This window comes from Tachysurus vachellii, chromosome 11, assembly GCF_030014155.1.
Source record: "Tachysurus vachellii isolate PV-2020 chromosome 11, HZAU_Pvac_v1, whole genome shotgun sequence".
Classification (NCBI taxonomy): Eukaryota; Metazoa; Chordata; class Actinopteri; order Siluriformes; family Bagridae; genus Tachysurus; species Tachysurus vachellii.
The window spans coordinates 8252501-8275000 of NC_083470.1; the positions used below are offsets into that span (position 1 = coordinate 8252501).

General features: G+C 37.9%; 1 protein-coding gene across 1 annotated transcript in view; it reads right to left on the bottom strand.

Annotated features, from left to right (window-relative positions):
• Positions 1-22500, bottom strand: part of sema3bl (sema domain, immunoglobulin domain (Ig), short basic domain, secreted, (semaphorin) 3bl) — a 41383-nt gene that overhangs the window by 16624 nt on the left and 2259 nt on the right. Inside the window, exons 2-4 of the mRNA XM_060881098.1 lie at positions 8919-9079; positions 3244-3303; positions 408-527 (exon numbers count right to left, since the gene is read on the bottom strand). Coding sequence (XP_060737081.1) covers positions 408-527; positions 3244-3303; positions 8919-9079 — 341 coding nt within the window. The remainder of the gene's footprint in view (positions 1-407; positions 528-3243; positions 3304-8918; positions 9080-22500) is intronic.

A 22500-nucleotide genomic window follows, 5' to 3' on the forward strand; every position in this document is an offset into this window, starting at 1 on the left:
CTGTGTGTGTGTGTGTGTGTGTGTGTGTGTGTGTTTATATAAATGTCACATTCAGGACAGAAAGTTTGTATGATCAATCAGTGTGTTTGCTTTTCTGTCCTCTCACAATCAGGTCATGACATTGAGGGTCACCCTGTGGGTGGGATGATCTTTGCCCCAAAACAGTTTTATCTTTGATCTGTTAAAGGCCCTTGGTCACTCAGGCCATGTCTTCAGACACCTTTATTGTCTTTTGTAATGCTGCATCCTATTGTCCTGGTTTTTGTTTCCACTTGTGTAACATGGATCTTCTGCAATGTAACACCAATATAACACATACACACACACACACACCAAAAGCCATAAAAGGACAAGATTTAGTGACAGGAGTCAGGAGTATATAAAACATCCGTCTCTGCATACAGTACCTCTCCACGATGTCCGACGTAAACAAGAGCAGACACGGGTTGGAAAGCTCCTGTTCCACATGCCAGGAGGTGAGTCCGGTTAAAGGGGTGGAGAAGACGTACGAAGTTAGCACACTCCGTCTGTAACAATACACACATGCACAACTTGTAAGGAGCTGTTTATAAACAACAAAACAGATGTATGCCTCCTCTCTTTACTAAAAGATGTCTTAATGTCTTCCTTTACTCAGATTTTCAGAAGAGTCACACTGATACACCTTTCCCCCGATCCCCACTACATCTGTCTACCTTGCCTTTAAAAAAAAAATAAGAATAATAATCTTGTCAAATTCTATTATCGACTGTAAAATAAAAGAAAATAAAAATAAAAGGATCTTATAACAGAGAAGAATGGGGGGGACGGGGGGACACCCTACAGATGTCATCTGGGAAACATGTGGGTGCCACTGTTGTGTTCTGCTCAGACATGAAACGGTACAGACAACAATAGAGTCTGACAAACAAGTGACAATGTGGTTTATGATAAATGACACCAATCCTGCTGTACAACACATCGGCACTTTATGAAAAGAAGCAGAGACTAATGAGAAGCTTTCACAGTTATCGGTCTGTATTAAGTCTGTTAGGTCATATGTATGTAGTGTACTGTAATTGTACAGTTTATACAATCTTTCATACAGTTTTTAAGGTTATAAAGACAACAATTGTCTTTATCTGTTTATGCAAGTCAATTCTGGTTTATGTAAATTCTTTTTCCAGGTCACCGAACAGTCGTAAAACTTCACTGTGTGTCGTACTGCGTATAGTTCTGTGAGTGTGTGTGTGTGTGTGTATATATATATATATACTCCAGAGTCTTTAGTGTGGGGACTTGGCTGTCTAATGCAATGCAGAAGTGCTCAAAAAGTCCAGCCGACATTCTCAGATTTCTTTCCACTTTTTACAATTAAACAGTCACTTTTCATGTCATTTATTTCCGGGTGTGGCCTGTAGAGCAAAAGTTTATCTGGTTTGCGTTTGCCTGTCACTGCATCACATCTCACTATTATCGGTGATGTTATAATATTCATGACTCGGCTGTAGCAAATACTGTATATAACTTTGCCAGGATTTTAAAGACTTGGCTACAGAAGATGAATTTCTACTCAAAACCTGTGACAGAGCATAAGTGAAGGATTTATGGTCTTTATTTATAAATATATTTCACACATTTATAAATGTCCACACAGCACACAGGCTGTCACAGAAGGAGGTGTGTTCTTATTTAATCATAAGCTCAGAACAGTCACAGAAGGGAAATGATTCATGATCACAATATCTGGTGTCACCCAGATGAGGATAGGTTTCCTTTTGAGTCTGGTTCCTCTCAAGATTTCTTCCTAATATTGTCTTCCTAATGTTGAGGTTTTTCTTTGCCACTATCATTAAATGTACAGCTGACCTTAAAAGGCATCATTTATATCCTGAATTTATAAACTCCTATAATAGAAAGCTGCTTTGTGACAATGTACATTGTTAAGAGCTGTGCAAATAAAATGAAATTGAATTGAATTGCCCAAGACAAAGGGGTTTAAACAATTAAATGTCAATGGTAAGGGTAATAAGATTAAAGATTGCTAACAGGAAAAGGAATTGGGACAGCAATAAAAGGGACTGAGTGAAAAGTCTAAGGAAAACAAGCTGAAGCTTGTTCTTGTTCTTTATACAGTATAAACTATTATGCTCTCGGTTCACAAGGCTCGGTCTGACCAGACAGAAACAAAGCTAAAGTTTCAGTTTAACAAAAGGCCAAGGTCAAAGTCATTAGATTACAGCATATTCCCTGAACTCTCCACCCAATTAGTTCAGGAAACTGTCACAATGCCCTTCATGCCTCACACACACACACACACACACACACACACACACACACACACACACACACACACACACACACACACACACACACACACACACACACACACACACACAGCCACTATACTATTGGCAACCTGGGATTTTTATTTATTTATTTATTTATTTATTAATAGGAAATTAATAACACTTTAGGAATTTAAGAAAAGCAGTTTATTTGTCATGTATACATTAGCAAAAAGTAAAGGGATTATTTGTATTTATTTATTTATTTATTTATTATTATTATTATTATTATTAATTTTTTTTTTTTTTATCAGAGAGGGTTAAGAACTGCGTTCAATGACTCAGCAGTGGTAGCTGGACAGTGCTGGGGCTTAAAACCTGACCTTCTGATCAGTTACCTAGAGCCTTAACCACTGAGCTACTACTGCACAAGTACCTGGCCATGAAACACTATCATCACACAGATGGATGAAACAAAATGGAGAAGCAGGATAAATAAGAGTAAAAGCTAAAATCCAATGGTGTCTTTGGGGTATAGCAAAAGCCAGAGTAGCTTGTTATATTTAATGAGACTTGTGAGTTCCAGTGAGTTCAGAGAAACCTGAATATGTTTAGTCAGCATGTCAAATAGTCTTGCACACAGCGCCACATCTCAATGGTGTGAAAGCAAACTTCACATATTTGCAACTTACTGTCTACACCAAAGCATGTCTGTCTACCTTATTAAATCAAAGGGGTCCAAGCACCAAAGGTAGGGTTTATGTTTGTATTCGCCAAGAAAGAAACCCTTTAAGCTGAGAATTTATCTCGACTTATATCATTTCTTGGCCATGATCTAAGTAGTAATCAGTTTGGAGTACCCATTTGGAGCAGCACTCATATGCTGAAGGATAAAAGTTTATAGGCAATGAACCAAGAAACTGCTCGAATTAGGAAATTAAATTAGGAAAACTAGACATAAACATCTTTCACTCACCTCTGGGTCCTTTCCTTTTAAGATACAGTCTTCTCTGTTCCCAGGCAGTGGCCAGTGGATCTGGAAAAAGAAAGGGTAAGATGAGATTTATGGATGAATGAGTGGCTGAATGGATGGATGGATCTCATTTAGCAGTCTTATTACAAATATTATAAAGTTTATGCATAGACCTATATAGACCTCTGGGAAAATCCAGCAATAACTAAACTATATAAGCAATAAAAGAAATATTGATTTAATTTAGGTTTTACTCATTAGGTGGCCCAATTACATCTGTGATACTACACACTACTGGACCAGTCTTAACTTTTTTAGATTTGGGCTACGGTATATTGTCAAATGTACTGTATGTGGATGCTTGACCATGACCCCATATATATTTGGGACGTCCCCAAATTTCTGCACAAAAGTTGCAGGCAGATGATTGATGGATTATTATTCATTATTAAAGGCATTATTCCAGTGTTTATAAGCCAACTTATATATTCTTACATGAGTTATTTTCTAGACTATTGCCGTGTTTGTATTTGTAACCATTTAATTAATACTAAATTTAATGAGACAACAAGAAATGATTCAAAATCATGGATGTATTGGTATTTTAATCCAAGCAAAAATATCTGTTTTGTCTATAGCATCGCTCTTAGAATGATCTTATTGCTCGTTTTTTTTTTTTTTTTTTTTTTTTTTTTTACAAGTGAGTACATCGACAAAGCTTTCAGAGCCTTATAAACCCCAACTTTTTTTTTGGACTGGTGGATTTAGTGGCTTTCGTTTACATTTCCGAACACAGGTCATTTCTGGAACTGGATCTTTGTTACGAGCTCATCATGTAATTGGTCCAATATTACTGTTTCCATGAGCTAGTTGGTGTTTTAGGCCAAGTTGTGCTAGTTCTGCAGCTGTGAGCATTACCACAGCCACAGCATAGAAGAGAGAGAGCAGACTCTTTATAATTCAATCAAACCACCGATGTGTTATGTTCTTTTACTGAATTTCATCACTATGTATGTGTCCGCAGTGCGGGGATAAAAACAGACCCTGCATTTTGGATAGCATAAAATAAAAGGGTTTATTAAATAAAAAACACAAAACAGGGACAAAGACACGACAAGACGAGGATTCTGTGCCGCCATAGGCAATGTGGCACGGTTAAATACACAAGACAATAAACACATAAGGAACAGGTGTGCAGAGATGGGGAGGAGTAAACAAGACACATGACACAAAACAAACAAACGCCCCATCCAAAAGTCCGAGCTGGATCCTGACAGTCTGCATTGAAAGCATCATGATTCTGTCAGTTGCTAAAAATGTATAACCATTGTATCATGTGCATAGCATTTGATATGGAATCTTTTCTTTTAAAAATCAATGTTTTTTAATAGATATCTTAGGATCAGTTAATCTTATGTTTTCTGGAAATCATTCAGTCAGCATGTGAGTTCCCTTTACATTTCTTTACTAATATAAAAGTTTCTATACACCTAAACTATAAATTCAATGGGTTTTGCATAGGTGAAGGTGCACATCTTCCTCAGTAAAATCCCACCATTCATGTGGTTTAGTCATCAGTGCGTCACTCCTTGTTTATACCACCTTACCAGCAGCTACATTGTCTGAGCCCGGATACTGCAATCAACTACGTTACCCAGCATCCTTCCTCATTCTGGAGGCATTTCCTGTCTTTCCTGTCTTCTTGATCAAGCTATATAAGAGTGTGGATCTAGTCTAAATAAAGCCCTGGGTACTGGAGCATGTCATCAAACTAGACTGGCTGTAAACAGTTTTTGACACACGTCTGAGGAAGTGATGTGGGATTTACACGTGTATGCACTGTGAGTCAGTGATTTAGTTCCTGTAAAGCCGGTCAGCTGTTAAATAACAAAGGAAGAACATTCTGGAATGAGTTATCAGTGGTGTGTGATGATTTTCACTAAAATGACAAGCTGCTGGTGAAGGAACCACCATCTATAATGGTTAAAATGACCGACCTGTTGATCGTTAACAGTGTCAAATATTTTAGCAGTTAGCAAATTAGCTGTTGATAGGAAGAATTAAAGACTTTCGGATGTGCTGTTATCAGAAAATAATCACCCTTAGTGTGGTTTTAATCCTTAGGTTCACAGCATCTTGCTAGTTTACTGCTTTATAGTTTACTAGCTGTTCAACGTGCTAGCTTATTTTACAATTAAGATTTATTAGGGTTATCTGTCATTGTCTAATACAAGAGTTTTTCATCTTTAGCCATGCCTTTAAAAACACATTCAATTCAATTCGATTTCATTTATATTGCAGTTTTAATATGGACATTGAATTAAAATTTATCCCAACATTTAAATGCAGCCCATTTTAGCTTTTTTTAATCTGTCTGCTGAGACACAGAAGTCCAGTAATGTAGAACAAACTATGATTGTGCTATTGTGTAGAATGGTGGTTTTAATTGAAGGGAAATTAGAAGGTGAAAAGTGGCTGTGTCTGGGGCAAAGGTCAAATGTCATGACCTCGGGCGTAGCAGTAGCTCTTGCTTGTCTCTCAGCACAAAGATATTCTTTGCTCTTTTTTGGATCATCTAACCAGCCCACACACACACTGGCTAGGGATTAGGAGACATGGGCACACACACATACACACACACACACACACACACACACACATACACACGCACACACACACATACGCACACACACAGACACACACACCCTATGCATTACACTAAAATGAGTAACTCAGTATTTCTATGAGAATATTTCTATGTCACTGTTTTCTACTTTTTATACAATTGTATTTCTAAATTAATTATCACTCGTCCTGAAGGGTAGTGAGCCACTGCTTCCCAGAAATGGAGGTCTAAAGGAACTGATCTTTAGACTAATTACATACAGCCATAATAAACCCCTTCCTATAGAGTCTATAACAAAGCCTTTACAACCAATCTGCACATCAGACACCGCAGTTAATCTCGCCTCGTAACCAGTCCTCATAAACCCCCTATAATATCAAACCTGACACATATTAATTAGTGTTGGGAATGTTAGTGTTTATAGCTCTACATGCTCATAATGAGTTTTCACAGATGTGTGGGTGTTTGTAAGTGTGTAAGCTTAGTTTGTGTGAGTTAGATGTGTTTGTTGTGTTTTTATGTTTTTGCGCAGTCAGTCTTTTAATTAAGCCTCATGAGAAAGCTGACATGGTACCTGACAAAACAAACACTAAGGTTAAGAGTGTGTGTGTGTTAGTTTGTGTGTGTGTGCGTGTGAGAGTGAGAGAGAGAGAGAGAGAGAGAGAGAGAGAGAGAGAGAGAGAGAGAGAGAGAGAGAGAGAGAGAGAGAGAGAGAGAGAGAGAGAGAGAGAAAGCTAAGATTTGAGACAGATTTATGCTTCAAGGAACTGCATTATCAGCTGTGGGGTGTGTGTCTGTCTGTCTGTGTGTATGTCTGTCTATCTGTGTGTGCTTGAGACATATGATGTAAGACAGATTTATGCTCTAGGGACTGCATTATCAACTGTGTTGTGTGTCTGCACGTGTCTGTTTGTGTGTGTGTGTGTGAGAGAGAGAGAGTTAAGATGTGAAAGATTTATGCTCTAGGCCAGGGACTGCATTATCAACTGTGTGTGTGTGTGTGTGTGTGTGTGTGTGTGTGTGTGTGTGTGTGTGTGTGTGTGTGTGTGTGTGTGTGTGTGTGTGTGTGTGCGTGTGTGTGTGTGCGTGTGTGTTTGTGTTAGTTATCTCTTTGAATAACATAATTATAAATAACTTTTATCATAATAGAATACAAATATATACTTCACTGCATTTTTAAATATAGCCATAAATCTATACCTGGAACAACAATGCAAGGATGTGTGATTTTATTTATAAACATCGATTAATACAAGTAAATGAAAATAAATTAAGTAATACAAATAAATAAATAAATAAATAAATATTACTGTACTATTATCTGATTTTACACATACATTATTTCCACTATCATATGTTGGGAGTCTTCGTCCTGACCACCATGTAGTCAGATTATTAGCACAGTGCCAAATCAGGCTTGCTTGACTTCTGGTTTTGTCTCATGGAAACTTTAGTAAATGTGATTTCACAATCATTGTGTTCAAGTTACATAGAATACTGACGCTGCACTTTAATATAGCTCTAATGATATAATCTCAATATTATAAGGATTTATCTCTCTGACATTATAGGCATAGCTACAATATAGGCATGAAACACAATAGCTTGGGGCTGTGAGGTTTGTCCATAAAAAATGTCAAATCTCAACTTCAAGTACAGAACTCCACAAGCATGTACAGGCAATGTACAACACAAAACACAACACTACACAGTGAACCTTTGTAAATGGAGACCTAAAGGCTAACATGCACAACTTTATAGTGAATTATAGTGAAGAAGAAGAAGAAGAAGAAGAAGAAGAAGAAGAAGAAGAAGAAGAAGAAGAAGAAGAACTATTGTGAACTGATGAGCACACTCTAATAATAAAGTAATTAGGACAGCTAATGTAAACACCATTTTAGAAGGTAAGCAGCTAGCAAGGCCAAATGTCGTAAATGCAAGGAGGTGGTGCTTGTACTGTAGAATGTAATGTTAAATATTTAACTGGCTAGTTAAGGCAAAAGTTTTGGTCTAGCATTAAAAAATTTCCCAGTTTTCAGATAAAATTGGCTTTTAGCTCTTAGACAAAATTATCCACTTATTAAAGGTGCCCTGCCACACGTATTTCATTACTTTTGTGGTAATGGTAATGAAGTTTACCATGGACTTTGTAACATTTTTTTGTGGAAAAAATGCCTTGGTTACCTTGTGTGGTATAGAAAGCCTGCAGGAAGACTCAGCTCGATTTGCGCCAGTTCTCATGAATATTCAAATGAGCTATGCTGCTTGTCTCCGATTGGCTAACTGCTAGGATATGAGAGCATGACTATTCATTCACCAAGCGCAATAAGTAGCCTAGGCTAGAGGAAATTTGTTTACAATCACCTTGAATTGCGGCAGAATGGCTTCTTCACTAGCCCGTTGACATTCAGCCATCCTTGCCTTATAGGAAACTCACTGAGCTACACGAATTCTGTGGGCGCGGTCTCAAGTGGGAGAGCTCATGAATAGTAATCAGCTCAGTCACTCTGACGTCAGAGTGACCAGCTTTTCCAACTGACCTGATTTCTCCCCTTATTTCTTTTAAGTGGCTAGAACTGACAGGGGAGGTAGCAGTTCGTTTTCAAATTCACGACACAACACAAACACATATGGACCTAACACATATCAAAAAATACAAGTAAAAACGGTTTTGTGTGGAAGGGCACCTTTAAACATCCCTTTGACACACACACACACACACACACACACACACACACACAACACGAGCAACTTCCCTAGATAATCTAACCCAAAATATGCTCCATGAGAGTAATAAAAAGTAATTGTAGGGGTCTACTACCTTTATCTACTAATAAAGGTCTACTTTACTCACTAGTTCTACACATATATACGTACTGTACACATATATTATGTTCTGAAACATTACAAAGTTTTCAAGGCAGGTCATATTGTATTTTGCCTTTAAATATCATCCAGACCTGTACAGTTAAACTTTTCTAGTATGTTTTGCTAGCTGAAATCTCCCAAAGGTCATAGAATATTTTTATATATCAGATTTGTGAGACAATACCTCTTTAGCATCAGAGTGTGTGTGGTCCAGTCTAAGAGAATAGAGCACATCCTTCCCTCCCAAGAAGAGCCGGTCGTGATACTCGTCCAAAAACATGGCCGACAGCTGCAGGTCACCATCCAAGCCAGAGAAGATGGAGGTACGATTAGTAGCCACCAGGTCTGATCAAGCAAGAAATGCAGAAAACACACATTGGTGAGGATCAGATAACATTGAACAGGAAAACAGATGCAACTTTATTCTTGTAGAAAATGATGCTTGGATGTTTCAGGCATGGTTTCACAGTGACACACATCACGAGGCCTGCATTGAAAGTTCACTTCACTCCCTTAATTTCAGCTTCAAATTCAATTACACATTAAATCTGTGAGCCCTATGTTTACAGGCAAAATAAACCCAAGATTTTCTGCTTATTACCTTTGATTTGTGCTATCGATAAAACTTTTTTTCTCTCAGACAAACTTGTTTAGATTTTGGCTAAGGAAGGGACCTTCATGGGGCTTCATATCACATTCCTGAAGACTGCGTGAATATTTACATTTAAAGTTTTTGACTTGCTTTTAATGTTATTTTAAAACAGAGACAACACATTCTTTGGCCACATATTGGCCAAATACAAGGAAAGAACGAAATAAAAGTATTCAATCCCATGCAGGATTTCAGAAATTTAATATATTCTGGTATTTCAGATGAGAGAAATGACAGGCTCTCAGGGTGGATCTATTTCTCTATAACTTTTAAGTCTCTACAGGTTCTAGACATGAATCTGGAGCATCACCTGCCCTGCATTGATATGTTTCCCTTGCATTACTACACCTTACACACAGATAATTAACAGCCATTCCTAAATCAAAGTGTGTGTTAAAAATACTACAATGCTACATACTAATACTACAATACTACAATGTGCAGAATATGAGGTTCTCCAGAGCCAGATCCTTATACCGGTGATCAATTGCTCACTTTTTTTTATCCCACCACTTTCCATCACTTACATTCCTTCTCTGCTCCTTCTCTATCAAAGAGAGATTTTTTACTCATCTAACTCCTACCTAACTCCTTACTACCTTCCTTAAGAAGGCGAACATAAAGGATAAACAATAAAAGAAGAACAAAAAGGAGAAAATCACCAATAAAACCGTAGTTACTTTTTTTCTTACAATAAAAGCACACAGCAAGATCATATTAATCAGAAACAGTGACAAACACACAATCTGACTACGATCTGACAATCTGACAATGCTATGATATTCATATTGTCAGACAGAAAACCAAGGCAATAACCTTGTGTATACATAACTCCTCCCAAGAACACACACAAACACACACAGCTTTCTGGCAGAATTTGAACTTATATTCTAACAATGACGAACAAAGGCTTGGCACATCTAATCAAATCATAACCATGAATCAAAAATATCATGCAGCGCTCTGGATGGGAATAAAAACTTACCCCATCTGGGTGGTGCCATGATATATATGTGTGTGTGTGTTTGTGTGTGATTATGTGAGACTCCTAAAACCTTTGTGTGTCTGTGTGTCTTTGTGAGCATGACCTTCAGTGTGTGAACCCCAGCATAGCCTTGTGTTTTATTTTGTCTCAAGTCTTGCACGCAGACAATGTTAGGTTTGGCTGCATGTGTGTGTGTCTGTGTGTGTGTGTTTGTTGAAATTGTACTCTATGGATAATATTGACCCATAAGTAGCAAGCTGGCCTTAGAGGAATCAGAACAGAGAGGACACCATATGAACAAAATCATCTTGTTATTATCCTGACATGTGTTGTAATTAGGATGTTCCTTGCCAAGGGCTATATGTGTGGTGGCTTGAGAAAACACTTCACATGATTTTCTACAATATACAGTATAGTTCTGAAATACATTTCTCTTTTGCATGTATGTCAACCAGATGTTGAATTTCTAGCATCTTAAACAGATATATTATTACAAACTGAGTTGCAAACTGATCAAAGTGTGATGTTCTCTATGAGATGAAAGGTTTTGGACATCTTGCACTATATGGCTGAAAGTTTGTAAGAACATGATTATCACACCCATATGTGGGCTGTCCAAATGAACGTCTTGCTACAAAGTAAGAATTGCCCGCACAAATGCCTAGAATGTCTTTATATGCTTTACCATAAAGATTTCCCTTCACTGGAACTAACAGCCCTAAATCTGTTCCAATGACAATGCCCCTATGCACAAAGCAAAGTCCGTGGTTTACCAAGTTATGGAAGTGTGTCTTGCACAGAGCCCTGACCTCAGCCCCACTGAACACCTTTGGCATGAACCGTGAGTGCACACCAGACCTCGTCACCCAACATCAGTGCCTGAGCTCACTAAAGCTCTTGTGCTCTAATAAAGACAAATCTCCAAAGCCATGCTACAAACTCTAATGGACAGCTTAGCTTTTCAGAAGAGTGCAGCTTATTATTAAACAAAAATGGGACTAAAGCTGGAATGGGATGTTTAATAAGCACACAAGGGCATAATTGATCAGTTGGCTACAAATGTTTGTATAGTATCTGTTATAGGCAGAAAGTAAAACCCATTTGGGGCAAAAACCTAGAATTCAGCCACAGTGACTGATCTGTCAGGGCTTCCAAAGCCCACACACACATTAGTAAATCTTTGTTTCATGGGAAATTTCTTAAATGTGTTTTTATGACCAGAATTATTTTGCATGTATTAGATTATGTGCATGCAGCAATTGAGAACATCTGAGAAAAATACCTAATGAAGATAGCGGCCATTTATGGTTATATTTCTATGGTTAAATAATAAATACAAAATATTATACAATATATCCTTGGATTTTTTTAATAAGGGCGTAGGTGATGAATAATGTGGTGATGAGTAGGGTTTAAAAAAAAAGATCATGTAGTGTAATAGTTTGATCTGGTTACAGATTTTCTCAAGCTGTAGGACAGACATGTAGACATCTGATGACAATTAAACGCAACATTAGATTACAGCCTTCACCACTTTGTGTCTCTGTCTCTAGGTCCTGTTTTAATTTACTGACATTCCTACACACACACACACTCACACACACACATGGGTGCTGGCTCTGGGCTCTCTCTCTCACTGCTGTATAAATAATCTGTTCTTTTAAAACAACACAGTGCTCAGTATAATCAGTAATTAACCTTAAGTAAACCAGAGACATCACTTCACCCGGATAGTCCTCAGGTGTTTGTGTTGGCTCATACACACACACACACACACATATATACACACACACACACACATATATAGGTAATTAACCTTACTGGTGGTCATCAGTGACATGAGTATCTCATCCTGAAACATGACGCAAGACAAAAGAGTTCAAGAAAAATGTTGAAAGAGAAACAGAGACCCATGGTGCGGGTTAAGTCAAGAAAGATGACGATGGGTGTGTAATGATTCTGGAAATAAGTTCTGAAATAAAAACATGCTTGCATTCATTTTGTGTGTGTATGTGTGTGTGGAAATTGGAAAATATTGCAATGCCAGATTTTAATGATCCACTACTAGAAACATAGCCTCTAGTAACCAGGAAAAAAAATGGCAGATCTTTTGAAAGTCTGTCATTGAACCGTTGCCCACTAAAATGGCAGACATTTTAATAGAATCAGCCAGGAAAAGAAGAGGGAGTAGCAGAGTTTACAGCCTTCAGTGAGCAGAGCGAATACAAAAGCAGCATTTTCACAAAAAGCGATTGTATGTTTGAACTGTAATCAGTGGAGCTGAGAATGTAAGCCTTCCTTCCTCTCCTTTCTTTCTAATCAAGTCAAGTAATAGTGCTCACATCATGAGAGAATTACAGTAATTACAAGATGAGTACTTGGAGCTGTTCATCTCCTCGGACATGGAAATCCTTTCTATTGAAACACACACGCACACACACACACTAACAAGTCAAAACTAAATTTGATATTAATAAATAACCTAAAAATGTTTCATAGAATGCTATTTGCTGCCATTATTTGTCCAAGTTTGTTACAAACTACCAAAGTTAGAAGATTGTAATCATATAAATCTTTCACCAACTAAAACGTAGCTGCACTTTCATTTTTATGAGCATTGCTCTGCCTACAAACCATTAGGTATCCATTAGTAGGGTCAATAAACCATAAATGACTACAGTATGAAGCTGGAGCCCCACATTCATAAACCAAAGAATATATTTAGTTTAGTTAATCACATCTACTGTGTATAGTGTTATTATTTTATATGAGCAATACAGTTTCTCAGTTTCTTGTATTCCGTATGCTAGAACTGCATTAGTAGGTCATGTGATAATCTAAAGTCATGTCCACATGAAGTGACATGATTTGACAAGGTGGACCAAAGTGATTTGTTCTTAAGGAGACAATTTCCCCGGTCCAATGCTTGGAGTTACAGTTACAGTCTTTGTAACTGGAGTTTAAAATGTTTCCCTCATGCCTGCATGGGTTTCTTCACTGATATCCCTAACTATATAAAGGTGTGAATGAGTGTATGAATGTGTGGGATTTTTGTTAGACTGGTGTTTCATTCGGGGTGTTGTTTTTCCTTCCCACAACACGCAATGTTCCACAGATAAGTTTCGGATCCACCTGGAGAAAACTACTAGAAATGAAATTCCCTAACAAATAAATAAGAGTAAAAATAAGAATAAGAGATAGAGATAAAGAAATAAAGAAAAGAAATAAAGCAAATAACACATAGTCTCTGTATGCTTCAGACATGCAAAGAACCTCCAGAGTCTTCAGAGTTCATTCATTCTCATTCATCTTCTACGGCTTATCCGAACTACCTCGGGTCACGGGGAGCCTGTGCCTATCTCAGGCGTCATCGGGCATCAAGGCAGGATACACCCTGGACGGAGTGCCAACCCATCGCAGGGCACACACACACACTCATTCACTCACGCAATCACACACTACAGAGATGCCAATCAACCTACCATGCATGTCTTTGGACCGGGGGAGGAAACCGGAGTACCTGGAGGAAACCCCCGAGGCACGGGGAGAACATGCAAACTCCACACACACAAGGCGGAGGCGGGAATCGAACCCCCAACCCTGGAGGTGTGAGGCGAACGTGCTAACCACTAAGCCACCGTGCCCCCCGTCTTCAGAGTTGTGTTAGATAATTGTATTAACTTAGATTTACTGGCCTTAGGATGAAAGAGTTAAATTCCCAGAATCACTAAGCTACCACTATTGGGTCCTTGAGCAAGACCCTTAACCCTCAGCAGCATGCACTGAATCTTGTTTCAATAATATGTCACTTTGGATTAAAGAACCTGTCAATTATTTTTTTAGAAAACTCTGGTGCAGTTTTCTGGGCCACCTGAAAATTGTGGTCTGGGCTTCATTTGTGATAGACATTCAGCACAGACTGTGTACAGTGTGTGAAAAAAAACAATCCACTCCTGGGGCCATGGTTTGAATAATGTGATTGGTTGAACTTGTCGTGTTACCTGTTTCATAATGACATACCAATCACAGGTGACTACAAATATAATATATACATCTCTTGGCTAAAAACTTATGATGCTAACAAAGCTGGTTAACAAAGTCTTAATAGATGAGTAAGTTTAGTAACCATGGTTACTAATGATCATAATTGATCCTGAGCATATCCTGAGAACACTGAGCTTGAGGCAGAGAATGCCAGGCCATCATGAAGTACCACGCATACACACATTTATATACATATTCAAGCCTAGGGGCAATTTAGCATAGATAATGCACACATATTTGGGAGGGAAACTGACATGAACACAGGGAGAGCATCTGAAATTTCTCACAGACTATAAACTGAGCTCAGGATCAAATCAGAGACCCTGGAGCTATGAGGTGGCAACACTACCAGTTTAGCTAACCACTAAACAGTGCTAGTAAATGAATCAAAACAGTGTATGGATGTATCTCGTGCTTACGCAAAGCAAGAATTACACATGTCAGGAAATGAAATTGTGCAATCAATCCGTGGTAGGGAAAGGATTTTTTTCTCAACCTACAGTATGATGTTAACTCGGGATTCTTGAGTATTTGGGGCAAGTGGGAAACCACCCTAGACCTCTGACACAACATACATCTACATAGTCAGTGTAATACACTCACTGAGAAGCTGGTTTGATGTTCATATCTCACTGTTTATATCAAAAACCAGAAGATCTGGCATGTATTATATTTCTCAGTGTGTAACTGCTATCGAGTTCTTGTTATGTTGTAGCTCTTGGCTGTTTCTGTCAGCAGCTGGAGTGTGGAACTAATCGATGGATGGCTTGTGCAGTTAGCATGAGGAAATGATTACAGAGTTGCATATCATATTAAGAGAGATTAAGCGGCGTCCCCTTGGCACAGAGTGGGCTCTGCGTGCCCGGTGCCACCCCCTACAATCTGGCTTTTTCTATCCTCACATGTGTTAATACAGAGTGGCATCATCTTATTTTGAATGATTCACTCTGACATATAGAGTGATATTATTCTTAGAGAATTTGTACACAATTTTTACTTTTTTTTTTAATGCTTTAAATGAATTTCTGTTTTCTTTTCTTTTCATTCTGAAACAAAAATTATAGTTGTAAGCTGAACTAGCTGCTTAATTAAAAGGAAAGGACTTCATCACAAATTCAACTCATCTACAGCTAAAATGTATAGTATGAAAGAATAAATAATGTTAACTTTAATCTAACTGCAATTTTGAAATGGAATGTCGGAAGAAAATAAACAAAAACGACTTAAAAATGAAAAGGGAATATATTAGACTTGTTGGTGGGGGGAAACTCTGGACATACAGTAATTTGTTGTTAGAGGGACACTCTGGACATGGTGCCAGCTTATCACACACACACACACACACACACACACACACACCGTCATACTTCCATTCACACACTAGGAACAACTTCAAGATGCCAGTCCACCTGTAACGCACCGTTTTTTGAACTTAGGGAGAAAACTGGTGTACTGGGAGGAAACACCTGATGCGTGTAGAGAATGTCCAAACTTAAACCAAAAACCTTCCTTCTGTAAGTTTCAGTAAATCTGTATAACATGTTCATAGCACACACACACACATGTAAATCATTTCCATATTACCACTTTATTTAACTTATTTAACTGTTGTAAACACTGTATATCCTGCACTTGCTGCTATTGCACTCTGGTTACACCTAAACTGCATTTCACTGCCTTATACTTGTACATGTGTAATGACAATAAATTTAAATCTAATCTAATCTAATCTAATCTAATCTAACCAACCCCCAAATATAAATACATTCCAATTTAATAATATTACTGATGCCCAAATCCTATACCAATCTGACCCAATAAAACTTGTCACACACAAAAAAAATGGTCTTCATATTCTTCTCGCTGTACTTCATTTATGACTATAAAATCCTGTTTAATGACCTCTCAGTTATTCACTTCTTTTTAACTTCTCTTCCACATTTTTATGGATAGGATGCGAGTGTTGTTGTTATGGAAACACAGAGTCCTTATACATACAGAGACAGTCACAGCTGGTCATCTGACAGCTGGTAAATGCACTTCTTTAGGCTTTATGTCTCTTCACTTCAGAGTTCACTTTGAATTATACCATGACATATTTACCTTCATTCATCCTTTCAGCTCTTTGCCACATCCTTTCTCTAACCAACAAAACCCTTTTTTATCATTACATTTTTGTTGTGCAAAAGTTTTTACAGCAGGGGTTCTCAACCTTTTTAAATAGCCACTCTGTGAGCTGCCAGTGCCAGGCTTTGCTATTTTGCCTCAATGGACTGGTGTAAAATGAGATTAAGAAAAAATGTCCCCTACAAATAAAAGCAATAAAAAGTTTATTTAAAAGCAATAGAAAGTTAAATATTTCTTAAATAAAGTTTGTATGCTTAGGATGAAATTATAAATAATAGTTAAATAAGCGTTCCATGAAGAAGGTGGCAAACCTATGCTTTACTATGGGAACGCAATTTTTCAAAAGCTTTTTTTTTTTTTTAAATACAGTTTCCTCCAACTTTTTTCAGCTATAATATTTGCACATTCTAAATTCTATATTTCTCAGTCACATGTGTATATATGGAAATGTATATGTTTGTATAGATGTAATTCTGGTCTGGTCCCATAGCTGTTCTCAGCATTGAGGTTAAACAAATCCCACTATAGATTAACTGCCCAGCTGTTGCTCTGGCCTTTCTCAGCCTGTGTGAGCATACACCATTTTTATATGCTTGAATTAGCTTTTTATTTTGCACAGCTTCATTATACAGGGCCAAACTAAACAGAAGTAAGGTGCTAAACTTGGGATAAGGCTTGGGGATCAGAAGACAATATTAGGTCCTGTTTTAATTGGACTAGTTTTAAATGAGGACATGGGAAAATGTCATTATTTTTGGCATATCTCTGGGATTGTAATCCAATCGGAATCAATAACGTCAATAATCTTTTTATGAACTGTGTGCGCACATATCTGGAAAGATTATGGCGCATTTTACATTTTGTGAAATGACCAGTAGAAATAACCCCATGTTATGTACAGTATATCCTGTGTGAATTGACACGCTGGTAAAGAATCCATTATATTCAGTGGAAAAAGAGATTTAATGCTAATTCTTCAGGATAAAGACACCCCAGGACACGCTTGTCTTTTTCAAGGTTTTCATCTGTCACAGTAACTGAAAGGAAAGAAAGCATTAGCTAAGAAAAAGGAGTTTTAGATAACTTCCATGGAGTTACTGATTTACTAGCACAGTCATAGCCTGGTCATGTGACCTACTAATGATCAAGCACAACTTTTAATATCCGAATATTCAGTTTGTATTGATCTGTTAAAATCTAATACACTTAAATACACTTGATTTATACAGTTATAATTCCTATAAACAGCATTCAGCAACATTATTTATCAGACATACTTTATGTTCAGAAATCATATCATGTCTAATATTCTGTCACTAGATCTGGTGTTCATTTTGTGTGAGAACAAACAGAAGAAACACTTTATGTGCCATGAACAAGATGGGAAAGGGAATCTTGGAAATACTACTACTTTTACTTTTACTTCTGCTGTGGAATAATGCAAATTTCTACACTATGAATAAATAAATACCATCAAGAGCACCGTTTTACTGGAATCCCAAATGATCTCATACATGCAAATCTGTAACAGTTTAGTTAAGGTTAGGGATGTGGTGGGTTAGCCTTAGTATTGTTTTCTTTTTAAATGAAATCGAAGAACATCAGCCACACTTGTTTAAATCTGTATAAATTTATCATGAGAGGTTTTTGACTGGGGCAATGTGACTGCATTCAGCTCATCTCTGTTCCAGTTTTCCAGTGAGAGCAAGACCTTTCTACTCCACCCTTCCACTTCTTTAAAACTATTCCTTTTCCATGCCAGTGAACAATCAGCAATACCTTGTGACCTTGTGATGGATTGAAGTTCATTATAAGTCCAAATGTATCAGTCTTTACATCTTGGTTCCTATGATAATGGCACCTTTTTATGTTTGTTTTGTTTTTTATTCTTATAGATACAGATAATGACTGTGCATTTCACCCCTATTACATACACCAAACAGGGGATTAAAAAAAGTAGAAATTAGATTTATTTTGGCAGCTCATGAAGCGATTGTTGCTCTTCTGAAAGGTGAAGGACAAGAAGTCCTGACTTAAGGTATTATGGAAATTAGTAGGCCTAGGGAATTAGATATGTTGTGTAATTTGGAGCTAATGCCTTGTCTTGGATTACGGTCTCATACTGGGTGTGCTCCTGCATTAAACCAGGTCATAGGCAATAAGTGTATAAATGAATGATTTCGAGCTCAGAGAGTTCATAAATGAGCACTGTAATGAGGCTAAGAATGTGAAATTGTTTACATCCTGCCAGTGGACAGCTGTTTGGCCAGTTGTCACCCTTTGGGAATGGTTTCCATGGGTGTGTGTGAGTGTGTGATCGAGTCCAGAACTGGAGTAACAAGCAGCAAAAGCTCTGGAGGAACCATACACAACATAGTATTGTTCCAGCCAGCACATGGATCAGAAACCCAGAAACCAGAGGTCTCAATCATCCAAAGCATGCTGCTGTGTGTGTTTGATTATGGGCCACTGGGGACATACAGTAAGTCAACATAATATCCATTTTCTACAGTAAATTTAGCCCAGATTTCAGTATGTCTGCATGTACAGGTGTGTGTGTGTGTGTGTGTGTGTGTGTGTGTGCGTGTGTGTGTATGTGTGTGTGTATGTGTGTGTGTGTGTATGTGTGTGTGTGTATGTGTGTGTGTGTATGTGTGTGCGCCAAACCATAGCCATGACAAATGTGCAATGCATACAGCAGATGCGTAATGGAAATTGAGGCCTTATGGACAGACATTTCATTTCCTAGCTTACTTGTCAAATAGTTGAAACATACCCAATAAGCATTTTGTAGTGAAATTCAATAATGCACATTTATACCATAGCGTTGTTGAATTCTCAACGTCGATTGGTCGGAAAGTAATGACTCATTTTGTATAGCAGCTGCTCTAACAGTAAAGCCAAATAAAAGGCAACTCACAGGTTCATTTTAATGTGCTTATTTTAATATGATATCATTTTTGTAGGAACAACTTTAAAGGGACATGTATGGCACACTTCTCCTAAACTGAATAATGATTTGGTGAAAGTTTCCATTTCTGGAAGGAGCCACCATGTCAGGACTTTGTATCAAAGTCTTCTAGATGAATAGCTTTGTGGTTTCTAAGTAACATTACATGCGTTTTGTTTTATTAACTTCAAGAGAGAGAAGAGAGAGGCTATGAGGAAAGGAATAATTCTAGCTTCTCTAATGTATTATAAGTGAGGAAGGGATTCATTCGCAAGGATAAAGTCAGCCATTCAGTTAGGAGATTTTGTGCATTCACAATTGTTCTAAATTAAATGTATTTACAAATGTATAAACATATGATTGTTTTTCATTCATTCATTCATTCATCTTCTACCGCTTATCCGAACTACCTCGGGTCACGGGGATCCTGTGCCTATCTCAGGCGTCATTGGGCATCAAGGCAGGATACACCCTGGACGGAGTGCCAACCCATCACAGGGCACACACACACTCGCATTCACTCACGCAATCACACACTAGGGACAATTTTTCCAGAGATGCCAATCAACCTACCATGCATGTCTTTGGACTGGGGGAGGAAACCGGAGTACCCGGAGGAAACCCCCGAGGCACGGGGAGAACATGCAAACTCCACACACACAAGGTGGAGGTGGGAATCGAACCCCAACCCTGGAGGTGTGAGGCGAAGGTGCTAACCACTAAGCCACCGTGCCCCTATTGTTTTTCATTAGAAATGAATTAGAGGTCAGCAAAGATAACAGTAAATTTGTCTGTATAGCACTATATTGTAAATCACACTAAATACAATAATAAATAATGCAGAAACCAAATCCTCTGAAAGTTTTGCGACTGTTTTTTTTCTTTTTTAAATACTTTATCCATTAAGTTTCTAACGCAGTATCAAATACATTAATCAGCTGTTATTGAACATGTTTATGATTAGTGTGACTGCCATTTCCTGCTTTATCCAACCTGCAACCTCTCTAAATCTTCCCAGGTTTAACTATATTTCCAAATAACTGCCTAAAAAACTCTTACCTCCGTAATCTCGGTGTTCTTCCTTTCTTTATTTTAAGTTGATCCAAAAAATCTGGGAGCATTTAAACATGATCTGAGAGATGTTGTGGTGGTGTGGACAGACACTTCATGAGCATCTCAGTTACTTCATTCCTTCATGTAAACTGAAACAACCGGAATACATCCACCACCTTGTGTGTGTGTGTGTGTGTGTGTGTGTGTGTGTGTGTGAGAGAGAGAGAGAGAGAGAGAGAGAGAGAGAAAGCGAAAGAGAGAGGGAGAGGCCCCCATCTCATAACACATGAAAGCATTCAACTCATGCATGAAGCAGGAGTCAGAATTAAAGCACCTGGGAATAGTGAATAGCCTACACACACACACACACACACACACACACACACACCAGAAAGAGAGAGAGATTACAGAATTACAGAGATGCGTGTGTATTCAGGGACTTTTTCAGATTCAAAGTTATTTAGCTTTCATTAGTTAAATTTATTACATGTACTACAGGAGATTAGCTTACTTATAATATTACTCATTCTCCTGCTTATTACTTGGCTTTGAGGAATCCTGTTTGTGAGTAAATGTGTGGGAGAACATTTATATCTCTTATCAGTTAGCCGGCAGGTCAGGGTGTAGGTCAACACTTAGCTCAACACTTTCAGATATGATGCAGAAGAATCTACATTTTAAGAAGCAAAATATTTAGCAGGATTAGAAGGAAATCCCAGGAGATTTTTATCAGGCCCACTCACATAGTAAAGGCTGCTAATACACATTACTAATACTCATTTTGCAAATGAGCCACTACACACACACAAAACACACACACACACACACACACACACACACACACACACACATACCACTAATTCACAAATATATGCTTAACACTTGATTATGAAATCTCTTAAATTAATGAATCAAAACTTTCCTTAATGACATTTTTGGAGTACTGCTTAATCCTACAACAGTGTAACTTCATCTAAGTATAAAGTAGATATATCATATCATATTTAGCAAAAATAGCTCCAGGTTTGAGTTTTCTGATACATCTCTTGCACACAATTCTTCATTCATTTTCAGTAACTGCTTTATCCTGAGCCTATCCCTGGAACACTGGGCATGAGGCGGGAATTCACACTGAATGTGACACCAGTCCATCACAGGGGACAGTACACACACTTTTACACACTTTTCTACCTAGGGGCAATTTAGCATAGCCAATTCACCTAGTGGAATGTTTTTGAACAGTCAGAGGAAACAGGAGACCCGGGTGGAAACCCACATGGACACGTGGACAACATTGTCAAACAGTGGCTTTTTCAAGCAGTACTGTTAACACAGACAGTAATTCAAGTTCTGGATACAATTGGGAAGCAATGTGCTGCCCAGATGAACCACAAATACACACTGACACCCCTACACACAAATATTGGACATTAATCTTTAAAAAAATCCTTTACCACGGAAAAATTACTTAACTGTCTCTCATCCATAGCTCCACCTACATGGTTCTCACAGTTCATATACACAAGGCACAGATGTCCATGAACACTAGCTGTGACATACAACCTTAACACTAAAGCCTTTGTTTTCAATAAAGCCTTTGGTGGAGTATAGAAATTCAGCTGTCTGGGACATCAGATAGCTGGCTAAAGAAAACCCCATTCTACCAGAGCAAATCAAATGTTACAGTTCAGAAGTGTGAAGTATTTTATTGTTTGCCATATTTCACTTTGACTAGGAAATTACCTCAAATATCAGTGGCTTCATGGAAAATTTTGCTTATGAGACGTGTTAAGTCGATCCCTTTGGCATCCAAGGACTTGCAAAGTGAACTGTATTATAGCTCTGATACAACTGTTGAGGTGCAACTGGGAAAACTTAGGCTTAATCATCAATGATGTGTTATCAGCCATGTGGAGTAATGAGCACAGGGAATTTCAGTGTGCATCGTAACACTA